Source organism: Nothobranchius furzeri, chromosome 2 (assembly GCF_043380555.1).
Source record: "Nothobranchius furzeri strain GRZ-AD chromosome 2, NfurGRZ-RIMD1, whole genome shotgun sequence".
In the NCBI taxonomy this organism is placed as follows: domain Eukaryota; kingdom Metazoa; phylum Chordata; class Actinopteri; order Cyprinodontiformes; family Nothobranchiidae; genus Nothobranchius; species Nothobranchius furzeri.
Genome location: NC_091742.1, coordinates 60,237,743 through 60,265,732, shown reverse-complemented (window position 1 = coordinate 60,265,732; position 27,990 = coordinate 60,237,743). Strand labels below are relative to the sequence as shown.

Genomic DNA, 27,990 nt, shown 5'->3' with positions numbered 1-27,990 from the left:
TGCCCCGTGTGAGGCTCGAACTCACGACCTTCAGATTATGAGACTGACGCGCTGCCTACTGCGCCAACGAGGCCGCCTGACAGTCGTGGTTTCATTGGTCGTTAAGTGCATGATCAATATCCATCCGCGTTTTTTTTGTGACATTATGAACTTAATCTTGGTAGCGTGAACCTATCACGAGACCTCCTGCTACCAAGATTCTTTCTAACAAGAATTTGAAGCAGTACGGCCACTGCCATAAGTCAGGGTTTCATTTGTCTTTAAGTACATGTTTGATATCCATCAGCGGTTTTTAGTAACAATACGACCTCAATCTTGGTAGCGTGAACCAATCACGAGGCCTCCTACTACCAAGATTCTTTCTAAGAATTTGAAGCAACGGCCAATCACGACGAGCACGGAGGTTTCTCTTACTGGTGCTTGCAGGCTCCTGAACTGCACCACTGTATTAGTGGTGCTCTTCTGTCACCTAGTGTTCAGTAGTAGAAAAACGTTGCACAGAAAACATGAAATGAAGTGAGCACATGACACACTAAGGCACAAGAGATAAATCATGAAAAACAAAAACAAGAGACAATAATAACTGTAGTGTGAAAAGAAAGTATAAATTATAGTAACTCCATAATCTAAAAAAATGAAAATAAATATACAAGTGTTTCCACATCTTTGACTGGTAACATTGCACTGACACAGGTGGTTAGATTAAAAACAATCACATTTTTAGAATTGTTCTGCCTACAAACAAATGTATAAATCAGAATCAGAAAAGGTTTATTGCCATTGTCAGTGAACAAACAATTCACAAACTAGGAACTTGCTTTGGTACTAATGTGCTACATATAACATGAATAATAATAAGATTAAAAATAGAATAAAATAGAATAAAACTTTCAGCTGGCAAGTAATGGTAACATGGGCGATGACGTGACGCTGTGTCGAGTACAGAAGACCAGCATGGTTGTGTGTTTATAAGCTATTCACAAGTCTAATGGCAGATGGAAAGAAGCTGTTCTTATGGCAGGAGGTTCTGGTCTTCAGACAGCTTGTAGGGTGCTCACCCTCACATTTACAAAAGTCTAACTTGCACTCGTCCATCTTGGTTTAGCAAGGCATCATTATAGGTAACCTGCCGCCTACATATTACATTTCTTATAGTTAGTCTGCAGGTGGGCTGTGTACAGCGGTGTACAAGACGCCTTAAACAAAGTTCTCTTTTCTTTATCAGAACAAGGCCCAAACTTACGAGTGAGTGTATTTCCCTGAGCATACAACATACGACTGTGCCTACACATGACATCATCATCTCTCATGTTCTCTGTGAAAGTATGACCAAGATATTTGACTTTCTTAGTTACACTAATCACAGTCTGACAGATAAAATTCTGGAAACTTCATTTGCTTGTGCTCCTTAGCCCTGCAAAGCATAACCACATTTTTAGCTTCAATATACACGATGTTGTGTTCTACAGCATAGTCAGAGCAGATATCTAACTGCCGTAGACCAGCTGTGCTCAGCAGTGGCACCTCCAGAGAGTTTTGATAGGGGTGGCGAGACGAGGTCAAAGAAAATTTTGGGTGGCACACCATATAGGTCCTTGTGGTAAATCTGGAGGGTTTAGCCTGTGACAATGTATTGCATTGCTCCTTTATTTTTTTATTTATTATTTAAACAAAAAACAAAACAAAAAAACAGTATATCCAAAACATTTAAGTTACATTTAAAAAACACAAACATTTTAGAAAAACACATTTCTGTTATTTAAAATGTATTTATTTTATTAATCTGCTACCAAGTTGGGGCAGCAGTAGCTCAGGAGGTAGAGCGGGTTGCCTCATGATCGGAGGGTCATGGGTTTGATTCCAGCTCCCACCAGGGGTATCCTGCTGATGTGTCTTTGGGCAAGACACTTCACCCAACTTGCCTGTGTTAGTGGTGGTCAGAGGGGCCGACGACGCCACATGGCAGCCTCACCTCTGTCAGACCTCCCCAGGGCGGCTGTGGCTACAAGTAGCTTACCATCACTAGCAGTGTGTGAATGTGAGAGTGTGTGAAAGCACCTTTGGGTGTCTAGAAAAGCGCTATATAAGTTCAATGCATTCTTCTTCTTATTATTATTTGTTTCATTCACCTGTTGCTGTGTTCACAAAAACTATGGAGATAAAAACTTTTTTTAAATGGTGTGCGGCAGAAACATATGCGTTTTTTAATTCTGATTATTTCTTTACTCCTTAATTGTATTATTTTTATTTTGTTTTACAATTATGTCTTGGATAAAAAAAGATGGATTTATGGTTTGACTGACCACCCCTTGGGGGCGCCATTGGTGCTCAGACTTAGAAACCACTTTAGTCATCTGCAGACGTCAGATGATTGATGTCGTGAAGTTTTATGGTAGAAGGACCCAAAATGCAGGCAAATCCAGGAGAAGTTTTACATCTGTGGAGCAGGAGCAGGAGCATACAAAAATACAAGGATACTAAACACATACAAGGAACCGACCAGGAGCTTCTTCTTCTTCAATAATTTAGGCAGGCTGAACGCCCAAAAGGTGCGTTGCTGCCACATCTGCCAACACACTGAGCCAGCACAACCCACCGCACACAACAGGCTCACAACCCATCCCACCCCATGTAACCACAGAACCACCGTCAACAAAATCCTCCACCAGTACACACCCCAGTGAATACACGAACCCCACAAGGAGGCTCACCCCACGCTCACACTCCCACCCCCACCATCAACACCCTCTACCAAGGGTGTCCCACAATCTGCAGCAGACCCAGAACCCCCAACCCCCAGCAAACACGCTGCCCCCCAAACCTCCTCAGAGGACACGTCAGAAAAACCCCAAAAAAGCCCCCGCCACTGCTGTCACCTCACAAGACACATCTGACTTGTTGGACGCTCCATTCTTCATCCTCCACAAGGCCTCAACCATAAACACCAAAGGCGTCCTCTTATCCCTCACAACCACCACACCCGTCCCCTCATCCTCACCACCAGTTGATAGAGGCACAGAATAAGACCCGGATGCACCACCATTCTGAACCCCCACACAACACACCGCCTCAGAATAAGACACCTTATGCTCAGCCTGAACCTTTCCCACCACCACCGCCACCCTATATTCCAAACAACCCCTATAAGCCACTTGATGGTTCCCACCACAGTTACAACAGCAGAGCGGTAGATCACAACTCCTGCCCTCATGGTCACCCCTGGACCTCCGACAACGCACCCCCACCACATAGGCACCGGCCACATGACCATAGGACTGACACTTAACCCTTCCACTGTCTTTATGGGTGACCCCGCAAGGAAAGTTGACCACTGAGCAGGATTGATGGTTTATCCCTTGAGGTCCACGTGGCAGAGGTGAGGTGGTGCTCATTCCTCACCCATTAGGACAGTGGGAGAGTTAAAACACCGCAAAGAACGTTCCTCGTACGCCCTGACCGTGTAACTAAGGAAACCAAACTGGACACGAGCAGGGAGCTCCACCGCATTGAAAGTAATCAGCAGTGGAGTGGACCCATATGCGTTAAACCCCAGACACGGAATAGCCACCACTGCCGCCCCACTCAGGGATTCAAACACCTCCGACTCAGAAACCTTGTTTGAAATGCCGTACACCACACCTGTTACGGTTGCCAGTCTGGCCAGGGAAGAGCAGGAGCCAGGATCACCCAGCTCTGGTGAAACAGCCTGACACCGCCCCTCCTCCTCCTCTCTCCCGGGCTGCTGAGGAGCATAGCTGAGCTGAATCTTCCTTGATTGCCAACACCTGTATAAAAGGGCTGTGCCTTCAGCAGTCTGGGATAGTGATGGGAATTCCGGCTCTTTTTAGAGAGCAGATTCTTTTGGCTCAGCTCACCAAAAAGAGCCGGCTCTTTCGGCTCCCAAGTGGCTCCTCACATTTTCTGTTGCGTAGAGTGCATTTATAACCAAAATAATGCTAAACTATATGTTAAATAATTTACTAATGTAAAAAAAATGTTATATATCAAATGTTTATCATTTCTATGGATTTAATAACTGAACAATTTAACAAATCTCCACTTTCTGACTGCTGGCGCTCATTTTCTCACCGTCTTCGTCACACTCTCCTCCCTCTCGCTCGCCTTTTTCCTCCTCTTCATTCCCTCTTGTCTCCCTCCACCCATATGTGCTCTGCTGTGTGTCTGTCTGAGTCTGATCCTCCCTCTTCCCTGCCCCTACTGCTCTGTGTGTGTGGACAGTCTGGACACACAGTTACACATGTTGACCAATCGCCTGTAGCTTTCACCAAGGCAGGGGGGTAGGGGGGAGAAGAGGGGACGGCTCCCAATGATGAGCCGGCTCCCGTCGTTCACTCTTAGAGCCGGTTCGTTCGCGACCGACACATCACTAGTCTGGGAGGCAGCAGTGCAGGGGTTCAGCTGTCCTCCCGGTTTTTGTTTGTTTTCAACCCCTTTCGTTTAGATTTGTTTGGATTTGTTTGAGTTTTAAACTGTAGTAGTTTTTAACTCTAAGTGATAAGTTTGGGATGATCCAGTGGGATCCTTTGATGTTTGTGTTCGGTTTTAAGGTTAACTTTGTTTGTGCAATTTTACTGACCTTGGTTTTGAAACACCTTCGTGTGGTAAAGCTTTTTAAAATAAGTTTTACTAGGTGTTTTAGTCAGTGTATTGTTTTGGGAACAGTTACCAACTTTGGGGATTTTAAAACACCTTCTGTTCGGTTAAGCTTTTAATATAAGTTTGAACCAGGTGTTCTATAGTTGATAATTTGCTGTGTAATGTTACCCTTTTAGAGAGATCTGTTTGCTTGTGTTTTTAATACCTTTTTCTTACAAATAAAGCCATTTTAAACTCCTCCGCCAGTTCTTATGTTACCCCCATCCTTCACATTTTTACAACACCTGTCGGGGACGTAACAAATGGGGGCTCGTCCGGGATTTGTGGATCACTGGCGGGTGTATCTGGAGGCCCCGCCCCCGCAGGAGGATCCAGCCAAGTATGAAAGAAGTGGACCCAGAGATGACCCCACAGGCAGGCTCAGATGTTGCACCTTGTGGGTTAGTGTTGGTGATTCAGTTCACCATCTCGGGAGCACCCCAGGAAGGGCAGTGGCTAACCCCCCTCCCTTCGCTGGTTTGTATGTGCATCAGCACGTGCTTAATCTGCCCACCCGCGACGTGCATGAAGATTAGAGATTTTAACTGGCCTGTTTTGTTGTCATCTGGGGCTCTCTTGTTTTAATCCTCCAGTGTCTTCGCCCTTCGAGAGTCTTCATCCCCTTCGTCCTTCGAGAGTCTTCGTCCCCTTCGCCCTTCGACAGTCTTCATCCCCTTCGCCCTTCGAGAGTCTTCGTCCCCTTCGCCCTTCGAGAGTCTTCGTCCCCCTCCAGCCCTTTGAGAGTCCTGTGTTCCCTCATCCCCCAGAGTTTTTTTTTTTTTTTTTTTTTAGAAAAAGTTGTTTGTGCAATTTTACTGACCTTGGTTTTTAAACACCTTCATGTGGTAAAGCTTTTTAAAATAAGTTTTACTAGGTGTTTTAGTCAGTGTATTGTTTTGGGAACAATTATCAACGTTGGGGATTTTAAAACACCTTCTGTTCGGTTAAGCTTTTAATATAAGTTTTAACCAGGAGTTTTATAGTTAATTTGCTGTGTAATGTTAACCTTTTAGAGAGATCTGTATGCTTGTGTTTTTAATACCTTTTTGTTACAAATAAAGCCATTTTAAACTCCTCCGCCAGTTCTTATGTTACCCCCATCCTTCACATTTTTACAACACCTGTCGGGGACGTAACAACACCCTCAACCTTACAACCAGACCTCGACTTGGAAACCGCCACATCCACCCCAGAAACTTCTCAAGCCGCAGTGCTTTGAGGCATTGGGTCTAAGTCCAGCACACCACCACGAACAGCCCACTGAACACCACGGTAGAGTTTGACACATCCCCTAACACAGCAATCAATTCCCTGGACACCGCCACTGGGTTAGAGGTAGCAAAACACCCACCACCTACCGCCCTGACATGAACCACAAAGCCACCCTCCTCCAGCCTCTGTTGCTTTAGCTGAGCATTCTAGTCACAATCCAACGCATCACTGCCGCTCCTACAATCCCTCTTTGCAGCCCCCACCGACTGAACAGTCACTCCAGCCCTACTCGCCCCCTTCATCCCCATTCTCCACAACAAGCGAGGCTGAGCCGAAGCGAAGCCGGACCGCTGTCTTACCGGGTCTGTACAGGCTGTTGGCCAACCACCGAAAGCCAACTGAAAGTCTACCGAACAGTCATTGCCAGACACAACGTCGACCTCGGCTCTACATTTCGACCACCCTACACCTCCTGTCGACCAGGAGCTATGAATACGACTGGATTTAAATACTGCTGAGGAGGTGAGTGAAGAGGAAGGGAGCAGGTGTACTGGTTACTGACTGTCACCCCTGATTATATTACTCACCGGTCACCCCTCCTGGAACTGTTGACAGCACCCAGGGGTGGACTGGCCTATCTGGCATTCTGGCACTGTCCTGGTGGGCCGCTTAGCCAAGTGGGCTGCTTGCCCAGCTTGGGCCGACACTACTCCACAGTTGGTGATCTGCAGAACATTAGCTACATGGTAACCTGAAGCTAACAGTTTTTCCAGGCATTTTTAGCAAGAAAAACACGGTAGAGCGATGATGTAGGAGTTGTTTTACCGCGTTAGCATGTAGCTAATGTCCCGCTGATCTCCACCCGTGAAGAATGAGCTGATCTGGAAGGCCAGGCCTCCTGGTCACAGCGGTCTGGCCCTGCTTGTAATTTAACAGTCCCAGTCCATATTAGATCTCACATTCGGACTAGAGACGAGTCAGCGGGCGGCAACACCCCCCACCCCCACCGCTGTCCCATTGGGGAGGGCCGACGATTCGTAAAAATGCCAGGGGTGAATTTTGGTCCCAGTCCACCCCTGGCAGCACCCCTTTCGAGTCATCAAGCCCATTTCTTGCCTTTGAGTTCACCACTTCCTCAGATTTGCTTTCGTCTCCCCCTCGATCTCCCAGTTACCCACAAACAGTAAGCCTCAGCTCCTGCCTCCCATCTTCAACCCGTCTGGCAGCCTGTTGACTCCTCTTGGTTTTCCTGAACCTCTCGAGCCTAAGACCGATCACCACACGTTGTGGTGCACCAGCCTGGTTCATGCTTCTCCGTCAGCTCCGCAAGGGACAGACACGCACGGATTGACAGAGACATTTTGCTCTCATACTTCTCCGTCTCCTGGAGAGTGTTGTAAAGCAATTGCCCGGCAGGGCAACAGAGGGCGTAGCGCTGTTCTGTGGTATCCTGTCATGTATCCGGTCCAAGATAGTGTGTTTAGATTGTGTGTTTTTTGTATATAAGAGACTTTTTAACACAGACAAATTTGTCTCTCATTCTCCTCCACCTCTCCATGCGCTCACCACCTCTGACCATGTTTTTAGAGTTTTTTCGCGAGGTATTCTTCAAGCTTCTCCGTGTCTGCCGCTTGTTATCCTCAGCTCTCTTTATGTTTTTGAGGGCGCAATGGCGGCGGTGTAGACAACAGCGGCGTCCTGACCAATCACAAGCTTGCGTCGTCCGTCTCGACTGACGGATGTTTAGAAAAGAGAGCTTGACTCCGTCCGTCCTTGCGGAGCTCTCCAGCAGGCCCGCAAGGACGTTGCGTGTCTCCGCACTGACGCAGACGGAGAAGCATGAATCAGGCTTAGTTGTCCTTCAAATAGACCCCTGTTTGTTTTCATTTGCAGAGTCGAGACTGATTCTTCATGTCCTGTGTCAACCACCTCCACCCTAACATGACAGGTGGTCAAAAGGTCCTTGGTGTCAAGGACCCAGGGGAGAATGAGATCCACTCGAAGTTCCTTAAGGCTGTGTTGGCTTGATGAAGCTCTGCAATATCTCATGGACATTGGGGGCTTTTTTGCTGGATTGGTTGACTGGGGTGGTGGTTCCCTTATTTAAAATGTTTGACCACAGGGTATGTTCCTAAGCTTCAGGTCTCTTTTGTGCAGATGATTTGGTCCTGTTGGCTTCATCAGAATGCAATCTCCAGCTCTCACTGGAGCAGTTGCAGCAAGTGTGAAGCAGCTAGGATGGGAATCAGCTCCTCTAAATGTGGGACCATGGTCATGAATTGGAAAAGGGTAGAATATATGTTCTCCAGGTCAGGGATGAGGTCCTGCCCCAAGTGGAGGAATTTAAGTATCTCGGGGTCTTGTTCTTGAGAAGGTGAAGATCTCAATTTACCAGTTCATCTACCTTCCAAACCTCACCTATGTTCACGAGATTTTCACAGGTGAATTCGGGGGTGATGTCAGAAAAGTTGTTTCGGACTGTGGTGCTGGGCCTTTAAGAAGAGGGCATGGCTAGCAGCGGCCTGTGCTGGAGAAAAGGAGAAATAAAAAAAGAGAGAAGCTGCCGAGAGACAGATGAAGTTTAGGTTGCAAGTTTAAGTAGCAGTTCGTTTTTCCTGTATCCCACTTGGAATTGTGTGCGTAAAATCAAAATAAGTTCTGGTTTAATGCTATTACATCAGTATAACCGTTGCATTAGGCTTGTTTTAAGGTTAATTGATGCTTAATAAGGTGGCCTGCTCAAACACTTCACTCAGTTACTCGTTTTATTTAATTATCGTACGGCGTTCCTGTAATCACATTTGAAACGTGTTTGTGTTGTTTATGTTTTTTTAAAATAATATTTTGGTTTGTCTAATACCTCACACATACAAGTGTGAAGTAGAATAACTGTTCACTCTGCTAATAAACAATGCCAAAGGTTCGTTTGTGTCACGTTTTGGAGGAATGTTGGAACATGTCATGACATGTATGCTGCCGGGAAGAAGGCAGGAACATGCAGCAGTGCCTGACCCGGGTTCGGGGGCCTCAGGTAGACCTTGGCTCCTCTGCCGTTCCATCACAGGGGAGGGGGAGGTCCAGGAGGGGGAGGACCCAACCTTACCTGGATGTCCCATGTCTTATATATTCTGGAAGTTGTGCAAATACAGGGATGGGCATAGATATTCTGCTGGGGTGGGGCTGGGTTGGTGCCCTCGGACTCCGTGAGGCTCTGTAATGCTGCTGCTTTGGGCCCTGGCAAGATGGGCTGGGGTCTCCATGCCCTGGGTGGCAGTTTGACAGCAGAGGTGCCTATTGGGGCCAGTAGGGGAGCTGGCTCCCTGGAGGGCTAAGCCCAACCTGCCATTCCTCCCCATCCCCGCATATTTCTCTCCTCCTGCTCCCTCAAATCATCACACAAACATACACATAGGACCTTGGGGGGTGGGCAAGTCAGGGAGTGCGGGTATGGACCCCATTTCCGCATTCCTGTGGCAACCTGCCCCCCAATTTTATTTGCACCTTATACACTTCCACTGACAACATTCCACACAAACACACACTTAGGGCCTTGGGAGTGAGCACATTCAACGGCATTTGGCAGGGGGATATCTCAGCCTCCTCCCGGGTGCCGGTGCCCACTTCCAATTTTAAACCGCACTTAGACACTGAGGGCTGAGGGTGTAAGTGGGGTGGTGCGGTGGCATCAGCTGGCATAGGCCGGATGATGCCCGCACTGCCCACTCACCACAGCCATGGAATACACCTCATGATCACACAACTCTATATTGGAGCAGGCGGAGGGAGACTAGGGGTCTTAGCACACCTCTGTTGTCGCTTGGCTTCCTGGGGCTGGAGGCTAGGAGGGAGATCTGGCCATCTGGTTGGGGTCGGGGTGGTGGGTTGCTGTGCTCAGCGTTGGGCGGGTGAGCCTGCTCATCAGCACCCCAGCAGAAAGGGTCAAACTCTGGTTACCGGTGATGGTTGTACCCAATGTGCAGCAGTACCGGGACCAGAATGAATAGGGTGTGTATGGGGAGCATGAGTGGGTGTCCGACGCATGAGGGAGGGAGTGTGTGACTGTGTTTGTGTATGACTGTATATGTCAGGTGGGGGCTTTGACTCCTCCCCTCTCCTGGAACTTCTTTTGATTATATAGATCTTTGTCCCCCCTCCCCCTGCCACACCTGGTGTGGGGGGTTATGCCTTGGTCTGCCTGAGTGTTTGTGGCAACCGGGTCTGAGGGTTTAAGATTTTTGGCATCTGCCTGATCAATCCCGTTGGCTGCCTGGTGGGGTCTGGGTCCCTGGGCTTTGCTGGGTCCCCGGCGGGGGTGGTCACCCCTGGGTCCTGGGCTCGGCCGGCTAGGGGTTGGGAGGCTGCGGGCGGGCCTGTGGGCTCCCCTCTAATATCTCCCGGGACTCTGCCGGCTGCTGGTTGTAGCCCCCCGGGGCGATCCTCTGTGCCTCTCGAGGGGGGCGGGGGCCTTTCTGGTTGCAGTCTCCTTGGGGTTCCTGTGTGCTGGGGCAGCGCCTGGATCTCTGGGACTTTTGCTTTTTTTTTTTTGTCTTTTTCTGCAGGTCTAGAAGCAGACTCTTGTTCATTATTGTTTATTTTTGTGGACCCCCCACCCCCCCACCCCCCTCCCCACCTTTTGTCTTTTCCTTTCTCTTTCACCTCTGTCTCCATGTGTGGTCGGAATTACAAAGCATTCAAAAACAATAACAGTAAAGTTTTAAGTATCAGGAGTGACATTAAAAGCAGATGCTTTGATGCTCCACCTGAGAGTAAATCTGTAAGGCTTGTTACCAGCATTCAGACATCAATTCTGTTTGCTTCAAAGCCAGACAGGACACGGTAAAAAATAAAATAAAATAAAAATACTGGAGGATCTGGGGAACAAAGGGACACAGAACATGACACTACCCCCCACAAGGGCGGATACCAGACACACAAAACCAGAACAAGACAAAATCACAAACAAAAGACAAAGACAAAACAGGACATGAGAGACCACAGGGCGGGAGAGGAGGGACCAAACAAAAAATAACCCACAAGGGCGGGCGAGGAGGGACCAGGGACCAGGGGGGCCGGCGACGGGGAACCAGGAGGTGGGGCCGGGCAAGTCTCGGGATCGGGGGCTTTGGAGGAGGAGGGCGAGGAAGGGTCTTCAGCGGACGAGTCTCTGGAGACCGGAACACTTGAGGGGACTGGAACACTTGAGACGTCAAGACCTGAGATGGGGACGTCGAGACTTGAGACAGGAGGCGTCGACTTCTGGCCTGGGGGCGTCGAGGCACAGGACTGGGCGGAGCCTTTTGGACAGGCTGGGCCAGACTGGGCGGAGCCCCTTGGACAGGCTGGGCCGGACTGGGCGGAGCCTCTTGGACAGGCTGGGCCGGAGCCTCGTGGAAGAGCTGGTCTGGATGCGATGCGTACTCCGGGACCACCACCGAGACAGGATGCGATGCGTCCTCCGGGACCACCGCCGAGACAGGATGCGATGCGTCCTCCAGGACCACCGCTGAGACAGGATGCGATGCGTCCTCCGGGACCACCGCCGGAGCAGGACGCGATGCGTCCTTCGGGACCACCGCCGGAGCAGGATGCGAAGCGACCTTCGGGACCTCTAATATTGGTGACTCAGCTCTGGCCTCTGGAGACTGCTGGTGATTGCAACGTCTGTGGCGAGTGCGTCTCCTCGGAGGTGCGAGGAGGACGTCGGCAGGAACAGGGGAGAAGGAGATGAAACTGGTTCGGATAGTCTGAAACGACTCAGGATGGGACAGGAGTGTAGGAGCTGAAGGGGGAGCTTGTGGGCTGCAGCAAGCGTCTCGCAGATCGCCTGTGAAATCCCAAAAGTCCAGCTCATCTATAGGATGTCGCTCAAGGTAACTGCTAGCCCATTGCAGGGCTCGTCCCCTTAGGTGGAGCACCATATTAATAATCAAGTCCTTGTCCAAAGCGTCCAGGCCATAAAATCTTGCAAAGTCCAAGGCAAAAGTCCGACAGGTGTCCGGGTCACCATAAAAATTGTATATCCCATGGCTCAGATCCCGTTTACCTGGGGTTGCTGCTGGGTCCTGGGTTGGTCGTTCCATTCTGTCACGTTTTGGAGGGATGTTGGAACCCAAAATGCAGAACCCAGGATGATACGAGGCAGGAGTTTAGAATAGAATAGAATACTTTATTTGTCAATTCTTCGAATGTGCTTGCCATACAAGGAATTGAAATTACGTTTCACACTGTCCCATGCGTAGACATTTACATAAAGTGCAGATGCACAACAATAACAAAACAAAAAACATCCCTAACAATAAGATAATATTAAACAGGTAAATATCGCTAATAATATACAAAACATATAGCAGCAGGTGTGTGCAATTTCAGTGCAGAGGTAGTTGTTTACAATCAGAATGTTTACCCCGTTATTGGTTCAACCCCTATTTCCTTTTTGTATAATGTGTGTGTGTGTGTGTGTGTTGACTATGAAGACAATTTTTATCATATTGAATGGTTTCTTTTTCAAAAACTGCCTGACTCTGCAACATCATTCCACTTAATCTTAAAGTACACATTGAGTACTAAAGCCTCCCCAATTTTCAAAAAGATCTGATGTGGCATTTCAAAATAAAGTGCAATCAAATTTGGCTATAAAAACAATTTTGACTATATTCAATGGTCAATTTTTCAAAAACTGTCTGATTCTGCAACATCATTCCACCTCAGTCTTAAAGTACACATCGAGTACTACATCCTCCCCAAAGTTCATAAAGCTGTGATGTGGCATTTCAAAATAAAGTGCAATCAAGGTTGACTGTGAAGACTGTAGCCTCCTGGAATGGTCAGTTTTCCATCTACATTCTGACCTCTTCAGTATCTGGCCATTTGGAGACACAAGTCTTAACTGGTGCTATTAATCTGCAAGAAAGATACTGTTGCTTGGCCAAGGTCCTTCACAAGCTCACTCTTATCTAAGACTGGTTTTTATTCACAGAACAAGATGGATGAACAATTTGAGTAACTAATCATATGGTTAAATTAAATGTTGATTAATCTGTGCTTAAATTACTGATGTTGAAATGAATATTATTATTACATTGAAAGATTAATAAGGATGAAATCAAATATATGACCCATATATTTAATCAGCGCACTGACTGGACAAGACACACTCACCATATCTCCATGACGGAAGTTAGAATTAACGTCACTGCACATAGATATTTTCTTATCCACAAAATCAGCATCTTCATATATGAGGGAGGTGTGTATCTGAGATTGTTGGCAAAACCCTTTTACAGATTTATCAGTAAACCGAAATATGGCCATTTTTTAAACTGCATCACTTCCTGAGTAGTGCAGTGACTCTGACTGGCCATCGGAGGGAAACTCTGCTCCCATTGCATCTTTTGGCAAGCTGTCAAAACTGTTGCATGCTACAGCTGACCATAAACGGTTTCTTCAGAATAAAGCTGAACCAACTTCAACTCCTTAAGAGTTATTCCTAAGACGCAAACAACTGTGGTGACCTGGAGACATCTCGAGACCGGTCTGGTCGTACTGCGGTTTCGCCTACGGACTTCGGTACCTTTGGGGGGAGGCAGGTTTCAGATCAGAATAGATTCAGGGAGATGAGAAATGCCTGATTATGCAAGTAGCTTCAATCGATGCGTTTCAAGATTTTCAAAGTAAAACTCTAAATTAGCAGCTGAGACAGGAAAATGCATGAATGCATCCCAAAACAGGTTTGGGTATATTTCTTATGAGGAAATAACAATATTTCTTGGTAAAAAGCTCCAAAATGTGGACTTTCCTTGATATGGCCCCTTTAAGTTGTGTTTGTATAAAAATTCATAAGATTATTGCTTCTTCACGAGGAAAAAGACACATCCCTGGGTGGGCTCAAACCACCTACCTTTCAGTTAACAGTTGAATGCACTAACCCATTGCACCAGAGGCAAGATACCTTTTTTGGAGCACATATAGCAAAACAACCACACACTGCTTACTCACATTTATGTCATAATTAGTTAAATCATGTTGCATTTAATTGATTTTTTTTCTAGAGAGGCAATACATCTATTCTCAGATGTTACAATTTTAGATTTACTACAGCCAAAGTTAAGGCCATGATTTATCCCTGATGAGGATTTATCTTGGAAACTACATATAACCAATTTCAAAAGTAACAAAATCAAGAATACCAAAACAATATATACCCTTAATAAACTCATCAAAAATGAATTGCTTAGCTTATATGATGCTATGAGATAAACGTATTTATGAGGCGGAGAGAATGAAAAGGAAAACACACATTGTATGTTCTACTTTGTATTTTTTATAGCTATTTTATTGTGTGTTTTGATTTGCATTGTTTTCTCCTTTCATTAAGACATTTTTTGTGTGTGTGTATTTGTTTCCGCTCCATTTTTTGCCAAAGTTAAAACAGTAACATGTCCAGACATTTTTTTTTAGCTATAATAACTTTGTTGTCATTTGCATTTATTTTGGTTAAAGGAACAGATAACATAAGTTTTGCTTCTTTCTGTTCCTTTTTCATTTTTGCAAACCTGTTTTGTGTTTTGTTTTTATTTGTGAATAAATGAAAATAAACTTAAAAAAAACGTTGGACTTTCTGATAACTTATAATAAACAATTTAAGATCAAAAGTATTTTGAAACCAGACCGCAGCAAAAAAAAAAAAGCTATTACTTCTGCAGTGTTATAAATAGATGCGGTGTTAAAATTGCTTATTTTTGTACAAACAGTTTAAACGTGTCTTACGTTAATCTTGTGTTTGGTTTATAGCTACGCTCCCCCCCCCCCCCCCCCCCCGTGTGGGCGGGGTCCTAACTGATGTTTTCTTAGGTAGCCTGTTAAAATGCCCGAACTCAAAACACTTCTTTTTCCAAGATGGCGTCGATGAAGGACAGCGACACCGGCCTGTGGCTTCACAACAAACTGGGATCCACGGACGAGCTGTGGACGCCTCCGAGCATAGCCTCTCTCCTCACCGTGTCGGTAATCGACAACATACGGTTGTGTTTTTCCAGCTTGTCGCCGCCGGTGAAGCTGAAACTGCTGCTCGGGATGCTGCATCTTCCCAGGCGGACGGTGGACGAGGTGGGTTCGTTATACCTATTTTTTTTCTGTACACCGACAGGTTAGAGGCGCTCGCAAATTTCCTTCGCGACAAAGAAATGCACATACCCCATAGTTTAAGTTGCGCTGCATTAAAGCACTTGGAGCGTCCAACAGTAAAAGTCCTGTGTGAAACTGTGACCGACGACGGCTAACACCTCGAGCTAACCTGATATACTTTCTGCAGTATTTTCTCCCAAGTTTGTACCTCAGCCTGGATTCTGTGGGGAATTCACATAAACAAAGAACCGATTTATGGCTAACTTGTTAGTCCATTTTCCACCAGAGGTTAACCAGCTAGCGCGAGTAACGTTAGCCTGACGGCTTCCTCACGGACATTGTGGTCGATGAGGGAAAGGACGCAGCAGTTAGCAGGGCTGGAGGGCGGTGCCAACATTCTCAATCCGACATATCAGCTGCCAAACTACAGCGCGCCTCATGATCTTACTGCAAAATGTAATAAACTCAATAGTGTCTTAACTGAAAGCTATTATCCCCCAGTTTGAACTATTAAATGTTCTGCCCTCATGTTTTATTTAGTTTCCAACAACTGCACGGTACATAACACAGTAGTAAACATATATATTTTTATATTTGAGTATTTATTTCACTGTATTTTGTTTATAGCACTTGTATGCAAATCAATGCTAATTTAATTTCAATATGTCTACATTTGCTTAGACTCAAGGAAATTACAACTTTATTTGGGTATTTTGGACCTGTTGCTGGCATCTAGTGGTAAGGTCTGAAATTAGAACATCTCGCATGATTCATCAACAAACTGCCCATGTGTTGGTGTGCAGCAGGGGTGGTTCTACAAGGGGTCCAGTGTGAGCCAATGCCATCCTGACCGCAACCTCGGACCCCACTTTCCCCCTCCTAATTTTGCCATGGCCTTGCTTCCCCCTTCTATTAGTCAAAAAACACCCCTCCGGTCAAGTTGTGAAAATTAGTTTTTCCATTTTAAGATATGAATGCATCAAGTCTGCTGCAATGTCAGTGTTGTCCAAGAGAAAATTCAATAAATGCATAATGGGACTCTCCTAAATAAAATCCTGCCAGTTGTAAATTAATTGGAATGCTGCAAATGTTGTCTTTTCCCAGATGAAGGAGGCCCTGTCAGAGATCATCCAGCTGGCTACGGTGGATTCAGAGCCCTGGGTGCTGATGGTTGCAGACATCCTCAAGTCCTTCCCAGAGACTGGCTCTCTTAACCTGGACTTGGAGGAGCAGAATCCAAACGTGCAGGATATTCTCGGAGAACTCCGGGAGAAAGGTCGGACTGTTTTTTTATGTTGACCCTCTCTTTGAAAAGTGTGAATAGCAACCCCATATGATACAACTATATAATGGTGGATTTAAAATCTAGAAATAAAATGAGTTTTGTGTGATTTGGGTCTCTAAATGTCCCGGGCATTTGTTCTCTAGTTATTAAAATGTTATTAAAATGAATTGACTTTAGTGAATTACGGTCCTGTTTTTGACCTCTTCTCCTCAGTGAGTGAGTGCGAGGCATCGGCCATGCTTCCTCTGGAGTGTCAGTACCTGAACAAGAGTGCCCTCACCACTCTAGTGGGACCCCTCACACCCCCTGTCAAGCATTTCCAGCTCAAGAGGAAGCCCAAGAGTGCGACGCTGAGAGCGGAACTGCTCCAGAAATGTGAGTGATTTTGAAATTCTGCTGATATAATTAAAACGGAAATTATATTCATCAAACGAGTGGTCTGATGTCGCGTCCTCCGCAGCGACGGAGACGGCCCAGCAACTCAAAAAGACAGCCGGGGTGCCTTTTCACGCCAAAGGGAGGGGACTGGTGAAAAAGATCGACACGACAAGTGAGTTACAGCAGGATTTAGCTCCGTGGTTTTCCTAAAGTCGTGATGTTGTTCATTTGTGCGTCTCCATCTGCATCCCAGCTCCTCTCAAAGGGATTCCCAAGGCCCCGTTCCGCAGCCCCACAGCACCCAGTATGTTCAGCCCTCCCAGTAACCGCACACCCATCGCTCCCCCGCGAACCCCTCTACGGAAGGAGAGAGGAGTCAAGGTTTGTTTCCTGTAATATTCTGCCTGTGTAATTAATTTGAGCAGGTTTTTATTCAAGCTTTTTTTTTTTTTTTTAGCTTTTAGATATTTCAGAGTTGGACATGGTCGGAGCTGGAAGGGAAGCCAAAAGGAGAAGAAAGACTTTGGGTAAATCTAGTTACAAATCTCTATTTTTTACGTGTTGAGCACGATAGAAACAATCTTACATTTCACCTCATGGGTGTAGAAACAGAAGCTGTGGAGAAAGCAGCCAAGGAAGAGGCGGTGGTGGAGAACACCACACCAGACTACGCCGCAGGCCTCGTCTCTGCACAGGTACCCTACACCTGCACCCTGTTAGATTTTCTTATTGCCTTAAAAATGACCTTTTCTTTTCGGTTTTGTGCTTCAGAAACTGGGAGCTCTGAACGAGAATCCTCTGCCTTCGACCAGCTACCTTCCAGCCACACCCAGCATGGTTCCCTCCTCGTCTTACATTCCCAGCTCCGAGGCACAGCCAGGTTAGTGGGGTGTTAAAAGGAACCCAGGTTACAAAACCTTGTGGTTCTTAAAGATAAATGTTAGTGTCAGTTATATTAAAGTGGTGTAAAAAACCTTAACGTCTTCATTTTAATAACATTTGTAAAAAATAGTTTCACTCGTAGGTCGCCGCTGTTGTTAGCGTCGCAATGCACTCTGGGTAGTGACGTCATATGGTTGCACCGGCCGGCTTTGGGACCCTGTAGTGACTGTTGAGCAGGGCCGGGGTTAGGCCCGGCTACTTGGGCTCAAGCCCCGAATGTTTTATGAAAAGCCCCGGATCTAAAATGTGGAAGTAACATGCATTACCAAAGTCCAACAGAGAGGGAGCAGCTGGTAGTAGTTTGTATACAGCCTGCCTGAACCTCCACCACTGAAGAAGAAGCCCTTCAGCAGCCGGCTTCTTCTACAGCAGGGATTCTCTAAGTGTGGTGCGCACACCCCTGGGGTTGCGAGAGCTGCCACTAGGGGGTGCGCGAGGTGAAAAGTGTAATGGCTGCTGAGCTCAGAGAAGTCTGTCATATGTCACCATTAGCGTAGCCAGAAACTCATTTGTGGGTGGGCCTAAGAAAAAGTAAGTGGGCCCAATAAATGTAATTGAAAACAAGTATATTTTGCTTGTGTGTGTGTGTGTGTGTGTGTGTGTGTGTGTGTGTGTGTGTGTGTGTGTGTGTGTGTGTGTGTGTGTGTGTGTGTGTGTGTGTGTGTGTGTGTGCGCGCGCATGTCCTCCACATGTGCTCTAGCTTCATAATAATAATGCGCTCCGAGCTTCAGCACTCTGGCCTGCGCACGCCGATTTGTTCCGTATTTGATCATTTTTAACAATGTTGGAGAAATCTGAAGGTGGTGAGTCATTCTGGCAGATTGTAATTAACACCCTGTCTCATGCAGGTGTTCTGACATTGTAAACCTCACACACAGAACATTGTGGATGTAACTAAATAAATCAAGAAATGACTCCCATTCAGGCTATTAACAGCGCGCTGAAGTTCAGAGTGCGTCTGTCAGAGGTCAGACGCGTTCCAGCGGAAGCACGGCCCACGGGTGCACAAGTGAGCACATCTGGGCTTGGCAGAAGTCATTTTACAACATTGGTTTAAATAGCGCCAATAACGAGACGCGGTGACTTGAGTGGCTCATGGAGCTGTGCCGCACACACACACACACACACATACAGATTCAATAAGCACACGCGCTGTGCCGTCAGACTGAAGGCAGAAATGAGCGCTGCCTCCGTGATAAAAACTTTTAAGAGGTTTTATAACAACATTTTTCATTCAAGGTCATATTAGCTTCCATTTTGGGACGACGTATTAAAATCGAGTCCGCTCCAGCCAGTGACTCCTCATGAACCTGACTACAACTCATGTTACTGCAGCATTTGTTATTCCAGTCCGCGTGGCAGCGGATCGCAGATTCAGCCACACCATAAAATAGCAATAAGTCTGTCTGAGGCAAAAGTGAACCTCATGGCTATAGCTTTTCCATCTTTTCCCCTACAGACATTTGATTACGCACAAGTAGGTGATCAGTTCAGGTTTACGCAGAGCAGAAGGAAGGAGAGAGCTCTGGTTAAACGTTCCTGCTTTAAGAAAACCGTTAAATTGCATTGTTTATGTGCTACCTGGGCACTCTAAATATTTATTTAAAATTAAATCAAAGGAAATTGTAATGGTACTGAATGTTTATTAATTACTATTTAAAAAATGAAAGTGATGGGGAAAAAGGTCGATCATATTTTTTAACCCTGTCTGTCGAGTGGCTAGCTTGACGTCTGATATATATATCCCTGATGTGGGGCTGGGGGGGGTGTTGACATGGTCGGGACATAGAAGGGGGTGCACGGCTAAATATGTTTGGGAACCGCTGTTCTACAGTGCCTGGCTTCTTCTACAGTTTGCCTGAAACACGTGTGAAGATGGACATAAGGGTGTTTTTTAGACAAAAAGTACAACGACAGAACCCCAGCTTTGATGATACTGGTGTTGACTCAGTTTTGTGAGTCTTATTTGAAAATATTTGTTATGCTGCTGGTTTGCCTAAAGTTTGCTTATCAGGTAAAGTTGTTGGAGAAAGAAAGGGAATATTTACCATACCATACCATACCATTTTATTTATAAAGCGCATTCAACATGGCATTACAACCAGACAAGGCGCTGTACATTAAAAGATTACAGTTAAATTAACACGTTCAGAATGACATTTAAAGCATAGTTTATAAGAAAAAATGAAAACAAGAAAATACTCGAACTAACAGTCGTAAAACACTAAAAACGCAAAGGAATGTGAAACAACAGATAAAAACATATGAAAGAACCACAGTAATACAGATGTTAATTATTGTGCATTCTATTGTAGAAAGAATGCAGATGTCGAAAGTGGTCCATGATTATGTATTATATGCAAGGTTGAAGTAGTGAGTTTTCATGCGAGATTTAAAAATGCTAATTGTTGGTGCTTGCCTCACTAGTAGTGGTAATGCATTCCACAGCTTGGGAGCACAGACAGAGAAAGCCCTTTCTCCACGGCTTTTCAGACGTGCGTTTGGAAGAGCTAGGAGGAGCTTATCCTCAGACCTGAGAGCACGAGGCGGATTGTAGTAATGGACGAGTTGACACAGATATGGAGGAGCTTGACTGTTCAGGGATTTATAAGTGAGCAGCATGATTTTGAAATTGATCCTGAGATGAACGGGCAACCAGTGGAGAGATTTTAGAATTGGTGTAATGTGCTGTCTTCTGTCAACTCCAGTCAGGAACCTAGCTGCTGAATTCTGGACTAGCTGAAGTCTAGATTGAGCTGCTTTACTGATGCCGTATAAGCAGGAGTTGGAGTAATCCAGCCGTGAAGTGATGAAAGTGTGGACTACTGATTTGAGAAGACGGACACTCAGGATGTGCTTAAGTTTAGAGATACGCCTGAGGTGGTAAAAACATGATTTAACTGTGTTATTGACCTGAGCATCCATCTTCAGAGCCTGGTCTATTTTAACTCCAAGGTTGGAAATTACAGTGGAGACATTAGGTGAGAGATAGTTGAGGTCAGGTTGAAGAGTAGCCGGGATGCTGTGAGGATTAAAAACGATTACTTCTGTTTTGGAGTCATTCAGATGGAGGAAGTTATCAGCAAGCCAAAGCTTAACATTATCGATACAATCAGACAGAACTTGCATTGATTGAGTTGGCTTGAATGAAAAGTAGATCTGACAGTCATCAGCGTAAAGATGGTATGAGACAGCGTGCCTTCTGAAAATGGCTCCTAAGGGCAGTATATAGAGGTTAAATAGTAACGGGCCGAGTATTGAACCTTGTGGGACACCCCAACGGAGTGGTTGTGACTCGGATGAACAGCCATCCAACATGACTCTAGCGGACCTGTTATAAAAGTATGACCTGAACCAATCTAGGGCTGAACCAGAAATGCCAGCCCAAGTCTGAAGTCTGGTGATCAAGATGTTATGATCGATCGTGTCAAATGCTGCTGATAGATCCAAAAGTAGCAGAACCACATGGAAACCTGAATCTAAAGCGAGAAAAATGTCATTAAACACCCGAACATGAGCAGTTTCAGTTTTACTATCATCTCACACTAAACACTAACAGGAACAATACTCTGCCCTGAATATGCTTAATATGTAGCTTCAGATTAAAAATTATGTGGTACAAGACATATATGATGTTGACTAGTGTGTGTCACGTGTGTGTGCATGTGCTAAGCCCCGGATCTTCAGTCCTAAATCCACCCCTGCTGTTCAGCGACATCAACTTGTCATCTGTTCAGCCCTTTCACTTTGAACCAGAGTGAAACACTAATGATGACATCACTGACCACGTTTCACTAAACGAGCGTCATCATGAAGAGCAGGAAGGGCGGGGTGAAGCGAGAGCAGGACAAAACCGGTGGTGCGTGTGCGGCAAATGCGTCTCCATGGTAACCGAGGGGGAGAGTGTTTAAGAGCTCACACTTGTGTCAGCAGAAGTTAACGGTAAGCTATCGTGTGATCAAACTTATTCAGTTATGAATGATTTAGGAGAGTTTTAGCATCCAGAGCTGTCGTGTGCTTCATAGATGATCAGGATATTCAGCGAAACCACTTTAATCATTTCTGCAGATGTTCTATATGTGGAGAACACCGTGTTGCTACACTTACTGCTTGTTTTACTGACGGGAGAGGTGAACGTTCAGCTTCATCCGTGACGAGTGGCGTGTCCGATGGTTGGCTGAACGTGACTGAAGCGGCAGCTGCAGGAGCGGGTTGTCGGCTCAGGAGAGTCCAGCGTCTCTCGTCTCTCTGAGGGCGTTTAGGCTCCTGGTGTGGGAAAATGGTCGGGAAAGCATTTAGTTTCAGCCTTCTCTTATACCCAGCCGCTCTGGTGAGCTCTTCAAGTCGTTGTGGTCGACTATAAGCCTCAAACTCATCAGGAGAACAATGTTGGGAACACAGCTGCAGATCTTTGGGAAGTTGTGTCCGTCCACAGGCATCTTCCCACTGCTGTCTCCTCTTGTTGCCAGTGGGAAAGCTGTAAACTCCCATCACTCCCCTTGTTGCTCTCTGACTGGAAATTACATCCAAAAGCAGCACAATGCAGCATTTTACTTCATTATTAATACGGTGAGCGTTTAAACAAACACTAGCGTCAACAGCTATTCTTCCAAGTGCAACCAGTATACGTCATCGCCCCCAGAGCGCATTGTGTGCGGAAAACATGGCGTCCTACGTGTCAAAAAATGTACTAAATATTATAGATTTATAAATAAACAGCAATACTTTGTATGTTTCTAACATAGTTTGGTACAACAGAAAACTTGTGGCTTATTAGGACACACACGTCCTCATAGCTGGAGTTCCTTTTAAAGGAGAACAGAGATCTGTTTCCTGCTTACGCTGAACCATTTTGTTCTTCTTCTCAGCAAATGCTGGAGGTTCGGGACGGGACGCGCTGCAGGCAGCTCGCCAGCCAGAGGAGTCTCCCACGACGGGGCCTGGAGCTGGAACCACCTTACCGAACCAGTACAAACAGAGGGCGCCCATGTACAACGCCAGCACCACAGCAAACCCTGCAACCCCCACTTCTCCCAGTACGCCGACCTCCACCCCAGCCAGCAATGGGCCCCCAGCAGCTGCAACCGCCAGCCAGCCTGAGACGCCCACGCAGCCGCCCAGCACCCCTCAGACTGCCACCCCCGCCCCAGCACCCACACAGCCACAGCCTAAAAAGAACCTCTCACTCACGGTACAGTGGAGGGAGAGAGAGTCGTGTTGGTGATGGTTTTTAAACTTGTGGAAGTGACGTTTCTGTTTTCTGCTCTGCAGAGAGACCAGATGTACGCCGCCCAGGAGATGTTCAAAACGGCCAACAAGGTCACCAGACCAGAGAAGGCCCTTATTCTGGGGTTCATGGCTGGATCCAGAGGTGAGGTTAGATCTGAAGATTTCCCCCTTTCAGGAATGATGTATGATTGTTTGTTTTTTTTAGAAATCTGTAAAAGTTATGGTCTGACCTTGTACTGTGGTATAATGTAGCCAATACATCTTTATTTATTTATTGCTAACCTCGTCCCCCGTCCCATAGAGCCTAATGCAATTTGAATGGAGATCCGCTCAGCATTAGTCAATGTGCCAGACGCCCACTTACCTACAGATGAGCGGGCGTGTATGTGTGCAGAAGTACCTACAGGTGCTGGCCAGTAAATTAGAATATCATCAAAAGGTTGAAAATATTTCAGTAATTCCATTCAAAACGTGAAACTTGTACATTATATTCATGCAATGCACACAGACCAATGTATTTCCAATGTTCATTACATTTAAATTTGATATTCATAAGTGACAACTAATGAAAACTCCAAATTTGGTATCTCAAAAAATTAGAATATTCTGAAAAGGCTGAATATAGAAGACACCTGCTGCCACTCTAATCAGCTGATTTACTCAAAACACCTGCAAAGGCCTTTAAAAGGTCCCTCACTCTTGTTTTGAAGGCACCACAATCATGGGGAAGACTTCTGACTTAACAGCTGTCCAAAAGACAATCATTGACACCTTGCACAAGGAGGGCAAGACACAAAAGGTGATTGCTAAAGAAGCTGGCTGTTCGCAGAGCTCTGTGTCCAAGCACATTAACAGACAGGCGAAGGGACGGAAAAAATGTGGTAGAAAAAAGTGTACAAGCTCTAGGGATAACCGCACCCTGCAGAGAATTGTGACGACAAACCCATTCAAAAATGTGGGGGAGATCCACAAAGAGTGGACTGCAGCTGGAGTCAGCGCTTCAAGAACCACCACGAGGAGACTCATGAAAGACATGGGATTCAGGTGTCGCATTCCGTGTGTCAAGCCACTCTTGAACATGAAACAGCGCAAGAAGCGTCTCGCCTGGGCCAAGGACAAAAAGGACTGGACTGATGCTGAGTGGTCCAAAGTTATGTTTTCTGATGAAAGCAAGTTCTGCATTTCCTTTGGAAATCAAGGACCCAGAGTCTGGAGGAAGAGCGGAGAAGCACAGAATCCACGTTGCATGAGGTCCAGTGTAAAGTTTCCACCGTCAGTGATGGTGTGGGGTGCCATGTCATCTGCCGGTGTTGGCCCACTCTGTTTCCTGAGGTCCAGGGTCAATGCAGCCGTCTACCAGGAAGTTTTAGAGCACTTCATGCTTCCTGCTGCTGACCAACTTTATGGGGATGCAGACTTCACCTTTCAACAGGACTTGGCACCTGCACACAGTGCCAAAACCACCAGCACCTGGTTCAAGGACCATGGTATCCCTGTCCTTGATTGGCCAGCAAACTCGCCTGACCTTAACCCCATAGAAAATCTATGGGGTATTGTGAAGCGGAGGATGCAATACGCTAGACCCAACAATGCAGAGGAGCTGAAGACGACTATCAGAGAAACCTGGGCTCTCATAACACCTGAGCAGTGCCACAGACTGATCGAGTACATGCCACGCCGCATTACTGCAGTTATTGAGGCAAATGGAGCCCCGACTAAGTATTGAGTGCTATACATGCACATTCTTTTCATGTTCATTCTTTTCAGTTGGCCAACATTAGAGAAACAAACATTTTTTCATTGGCCTTTAGAATATTCTAATTTTCTGAGATACCAGATTTGATGTTTTCATTGGTTGTCACCTATAAATATCAAAATTAAACGTAATAAACATCGGAAATACATTGGTCTGTGTGCATTGCATGAATATAATGTACAAGTTTCACGTTTTGAATGGAATTACTGAAATATTTTCAACCTTTTGATGATATTCTAATTTACTGGCCAGCACCTGTAGACTGATGCAGAGATGGTGATGTTTCTTATGGACATAACAGAAAGTAGTACGCAGCAATTAGCCATCGTTATCGTGGATGGGTGTGTTTCCAGCAGGCACAAGGCATCGCATTTTGGACACGCCCCAGAATCGTAGCTTTGCGCGGCTCTACTAAACTTACGCTTTGAATTAGTGGTTGTGTCAACTAGTAGTCAACTAGTCGACCTCACTGCTCTGTAGTGACTTGTTATGCCTGTCATAGACTAGTCGCTGCCACGTGTTAATGACCGACAAGATGCAGTCCTTGGAAAAGACAGCAGGTGATGAGCCCCTGCGCGTCCGATACGACGCGCTGTGCCAGAGGGTCGGTATCTTACGCCCACCGTAAAACGGACATTTAACCAGATTGTGACCTTTACGCAATTTAACCTTCCCCTCACCCCCATCCTAACCTTAACCAGCTTGCGCATGCAAAGCTCTGATTGTTGATGCGCTCCAGACATCTGCGTCCTGAGCACGGCCACAGTAACATTATCAAATCAGGTGTCGCCACCTCAAAAACTAATTTAACACGCGATCGTTCATGTCGGCTCATTTCCTTTGATGTTTTCTGTCTTTTATTTGTGTCTGATGCGTTTCGCTACTGTGGAGCAGTCGACTTGATTTTCATTACTTGATGGTTGACTTAAAAAAAAAATTAAGTCATGCAGCCCCTACTTTGAATAAATTTTTGCACGTTAAGCTTCCAGAATCCACTCTGCCGTGGTGAGTGTGTCCAGTTTGGTGGCAGGAGAATCTTGTCTCTGCTTTTTGCGGATGAAGTGGTCCTCCTAGCTTCATCCAGCTCTGACCTTCAGCTCTTGCTGGGTAGGTTCACGGTTGAGTGTGAAGCGGCTGGGATGAGGATCAGCACCTCCAAATCTGAGACCATGGTTCTCGACCGGGAAAGGGTGGGTTGCCAACTCCGGGTCGAGAGAGAGGTCCTACCTCAAGTGGAGGAGTTTGAGTATCTCGGGGTCTTGTTCACGAGTGAGGGTAGGAGGGATCGGGAGATCGACAGGCGGATTGGTTCGGCGTCTGCAGTGATGCGGACGCTGAGCCGATCTGTCGTGGTGAAGAGGGAGCTGAGCCAGAAAGCCAGGCTCTCGATTTACCGGTCGATCTACGTCCCAATCCTCACCTATGGTCATGAGCTTTGGGTAATGACCGAAAGAACGAGATCGCGGATACAAGCGGCCGAAATGAGTTTCCTCCGTAGGGTGGCCGGGCTCAGCCTTAGAGATAGGGTGAGGAGCTCGGACATTCGGGAGGGACTCGGAGTAGAACCGCTGCTCCTCCGGATTGAAAGGAGCCAGTTGAGGTGGATTGGGCATCTGGTCAGGATGCCTCCTGGACGCCTCCCCGGGGAGGTGTTTCGGGCATGTCCTGCCGGCAGGAGGCCCCCGGGTCGACCCAGGACACGTTGGAGGGGTTACATCTCCAATCTGGTCCGGGAACGACGATGAAGCTTCCAGAATGTGTCAAGCTAAGTAGTTCAGATAGGACCAGACAGGAAGCCAAACACGAAAGCCGCGTAAAACATCCGGACACTTTCAAAATAAGTCACATGCAGATTTCTAGTTGCTTAACCAATAAAAGATGTGTGCCAACTGTGACCCCTCCGTAGCCGAGGTGAACGGAACAAAAAACGAACCAGACCTTTGGCTACATGCAGCCATCTTTCTGTTTGCTTATCACGTGATTTGTTGAAATCACGTGTGAGCTTGCAGTTCTCTGGTTGTTGCGATCTTCTGCGAGGAACGATTTTGATACCGTTTTGTGTGTAAAACGTGTATTAAATTACGCGCCGTTTACACATCCAGTGGAAAGCTGGGGTAAGTCTTTATATAAAATTATAATTCAGGAAATCAGAATCGGTGGGAAAAATCGGATTCAACCATTTAAAACAAAAAAATGTTACTTTGAAAATCTCTTTCTCGGGATGAATTTAAAATGGAAAAAACAATGGCTCAGTTTTCAAATCGACAAGCTTCTATATCAGTATTCTTTGTTTCACAGACAACAGCAGAAGTTGCACAATTTAAGGTAGATGGGGAATTTGTACACAATACCATGTAGCAGTTGGCTAACACAGACCATAGTTTTCATCTCGAGAGATAAAATGTCTGTAATTGCGGTTATGCTTTCAAATGAACAGCAAAGGGAGTGTAATGTGGCATTTAACCTGGTGGAAAAGGTACTGCTGCGCCACCTTAAAAAAAGACTGACCCTGCTCATATCAATTCAGCTAACCCAGCCAACACTAAAAGATGCACGTGTGTACAGACAGCAAAAATGCCAGGATAGCAGTGTTATCACACGGGATGAGCATCTGTGGTTGCAGATGTCTGGTTCTGCAGCCTCCTGCAGCTGTAATCACGGAAGTAGGGAGAGGGGCTTAAGGTGCAATTACATTATTTCTGCTTCTTGGTGGTGCCTTCTGAGAAAACAGCTTTTTCACTCAGTGTTACACGTGTCTGTAGCGGGAAATCAAGTGAACCTCCTTGTGTTTCCTGCAGAGAACCCATGCCCAGAGCAGGGCGACATCATCCAGATCAAGCTGAGCGAGCACACAGAGGTTCTGCCCAAGGCGGACGGCACCGGCAGCACCACCATGCTGGTGGACACAGTCTTCGAAATGAACTATTCAACAGGACAGTGGACTCGTCTGAAGAAATACAAACCTATCACAAACTCCTCCTGAGGAGCTTCGCCGGCTCAGTCCACCACCCAGAACATGTTTAGGCACACGTACGAGTATTCGCTGACATTTGGGCCAAATCCACTTCTGAGAGGCTGTCGAGGAGAGAAAGATTCTCCCTTTTACTACGCCACCAAAATGGAGAACTTATTTTTGTTTGTTTTTACTTGCCCTTTAATTGATTTTTTTTTTCCAATCATCTCATGAGTGAGCCGGCTCCAGGGGGTTGAGGGAGCAGAGAGAGTGTTTGTGCTGCTGAGGTAGCAAAGAGCAGCTGCGTGCATTTTTATGTCAAATGTTTTCAACCCAACAGCAGTGATGATATTCATCATTAGAGGCGACCAAAATGAAATAAAAGATCACTACATGGTCAGTGAGTCCACTTTTTATTAACTAAAATGAGTTTCAACATCAAACCGGTTATAAAA

At 46.2% G+C, this 27,990-nt stretch overlaps 1 protein-coding gene and 1 non-coding gene across 2 annotated transcripts; one reads left to right on the top strand and one right to left on the bottom strand.

Annotated features, from left to right (window-relative positions):
- trnam-cau (transfer RNA methionine (anticodon CAU)) lies at positions 1-73 on the bottom strand. The gene has a single exon. It is a non-coding gene; the product is annotated as a tRNA-Met (tRNA).
- Positions 74-14,695: 14,622 nt separating this feature from the next.
- Positions 14,696-27,935, top strand: nelfa (negative elongation factor complex member A). The gene is made up of 11 exons (XM_015946764.3): positions 14,696-14,973; positions 16,096-16,267; positions 16,490-16,651; positions 16,737-16,826; positions 16,908-17,035; positions 17,112-17,181; positions 17,261-17,349; positions 17,426-17,534; positions 22,466-22,788; positions 22,869-22,968; positions 27,381-27,935. The coding sequence occupies exons 1-11, from the start codon at positions 14,764-14,766 to the stop codon at positions 27,563-27,565; spliced, it is 1,638 nt and encodes a 545-aa protein (XP_015802250.1). The 5' UTR covers positions 14,696-14,763; the 3' UTR covers positions 27,566-27,935.
- Positions 27,936-27,990: the final 55 nt, after the last annotated feature.

Coding starts and splice junctions, on each gene's coding strand:
- nelfa (XM_015946764.3), top strand. CDS start 14,764: ATGGCGTCGATGAAGGACAGCGACACCGGCCTGTGGCTTCACAACAAA. Junction 17,535..22,465: donor CAGCTCCGAGGCACAGCCAG/GTTAGTGGGGTG, acceptor TCTTCTTCTCAG/CAAATGCTGGAGGTTCGGGA. Junction 22,789..22,868: donor AAAAGAACCTCTCACTCACG/GTACAGTGGAGG, acceptor TCTGCTCTGCAG/AGAGACCAGATGTACGCCGC.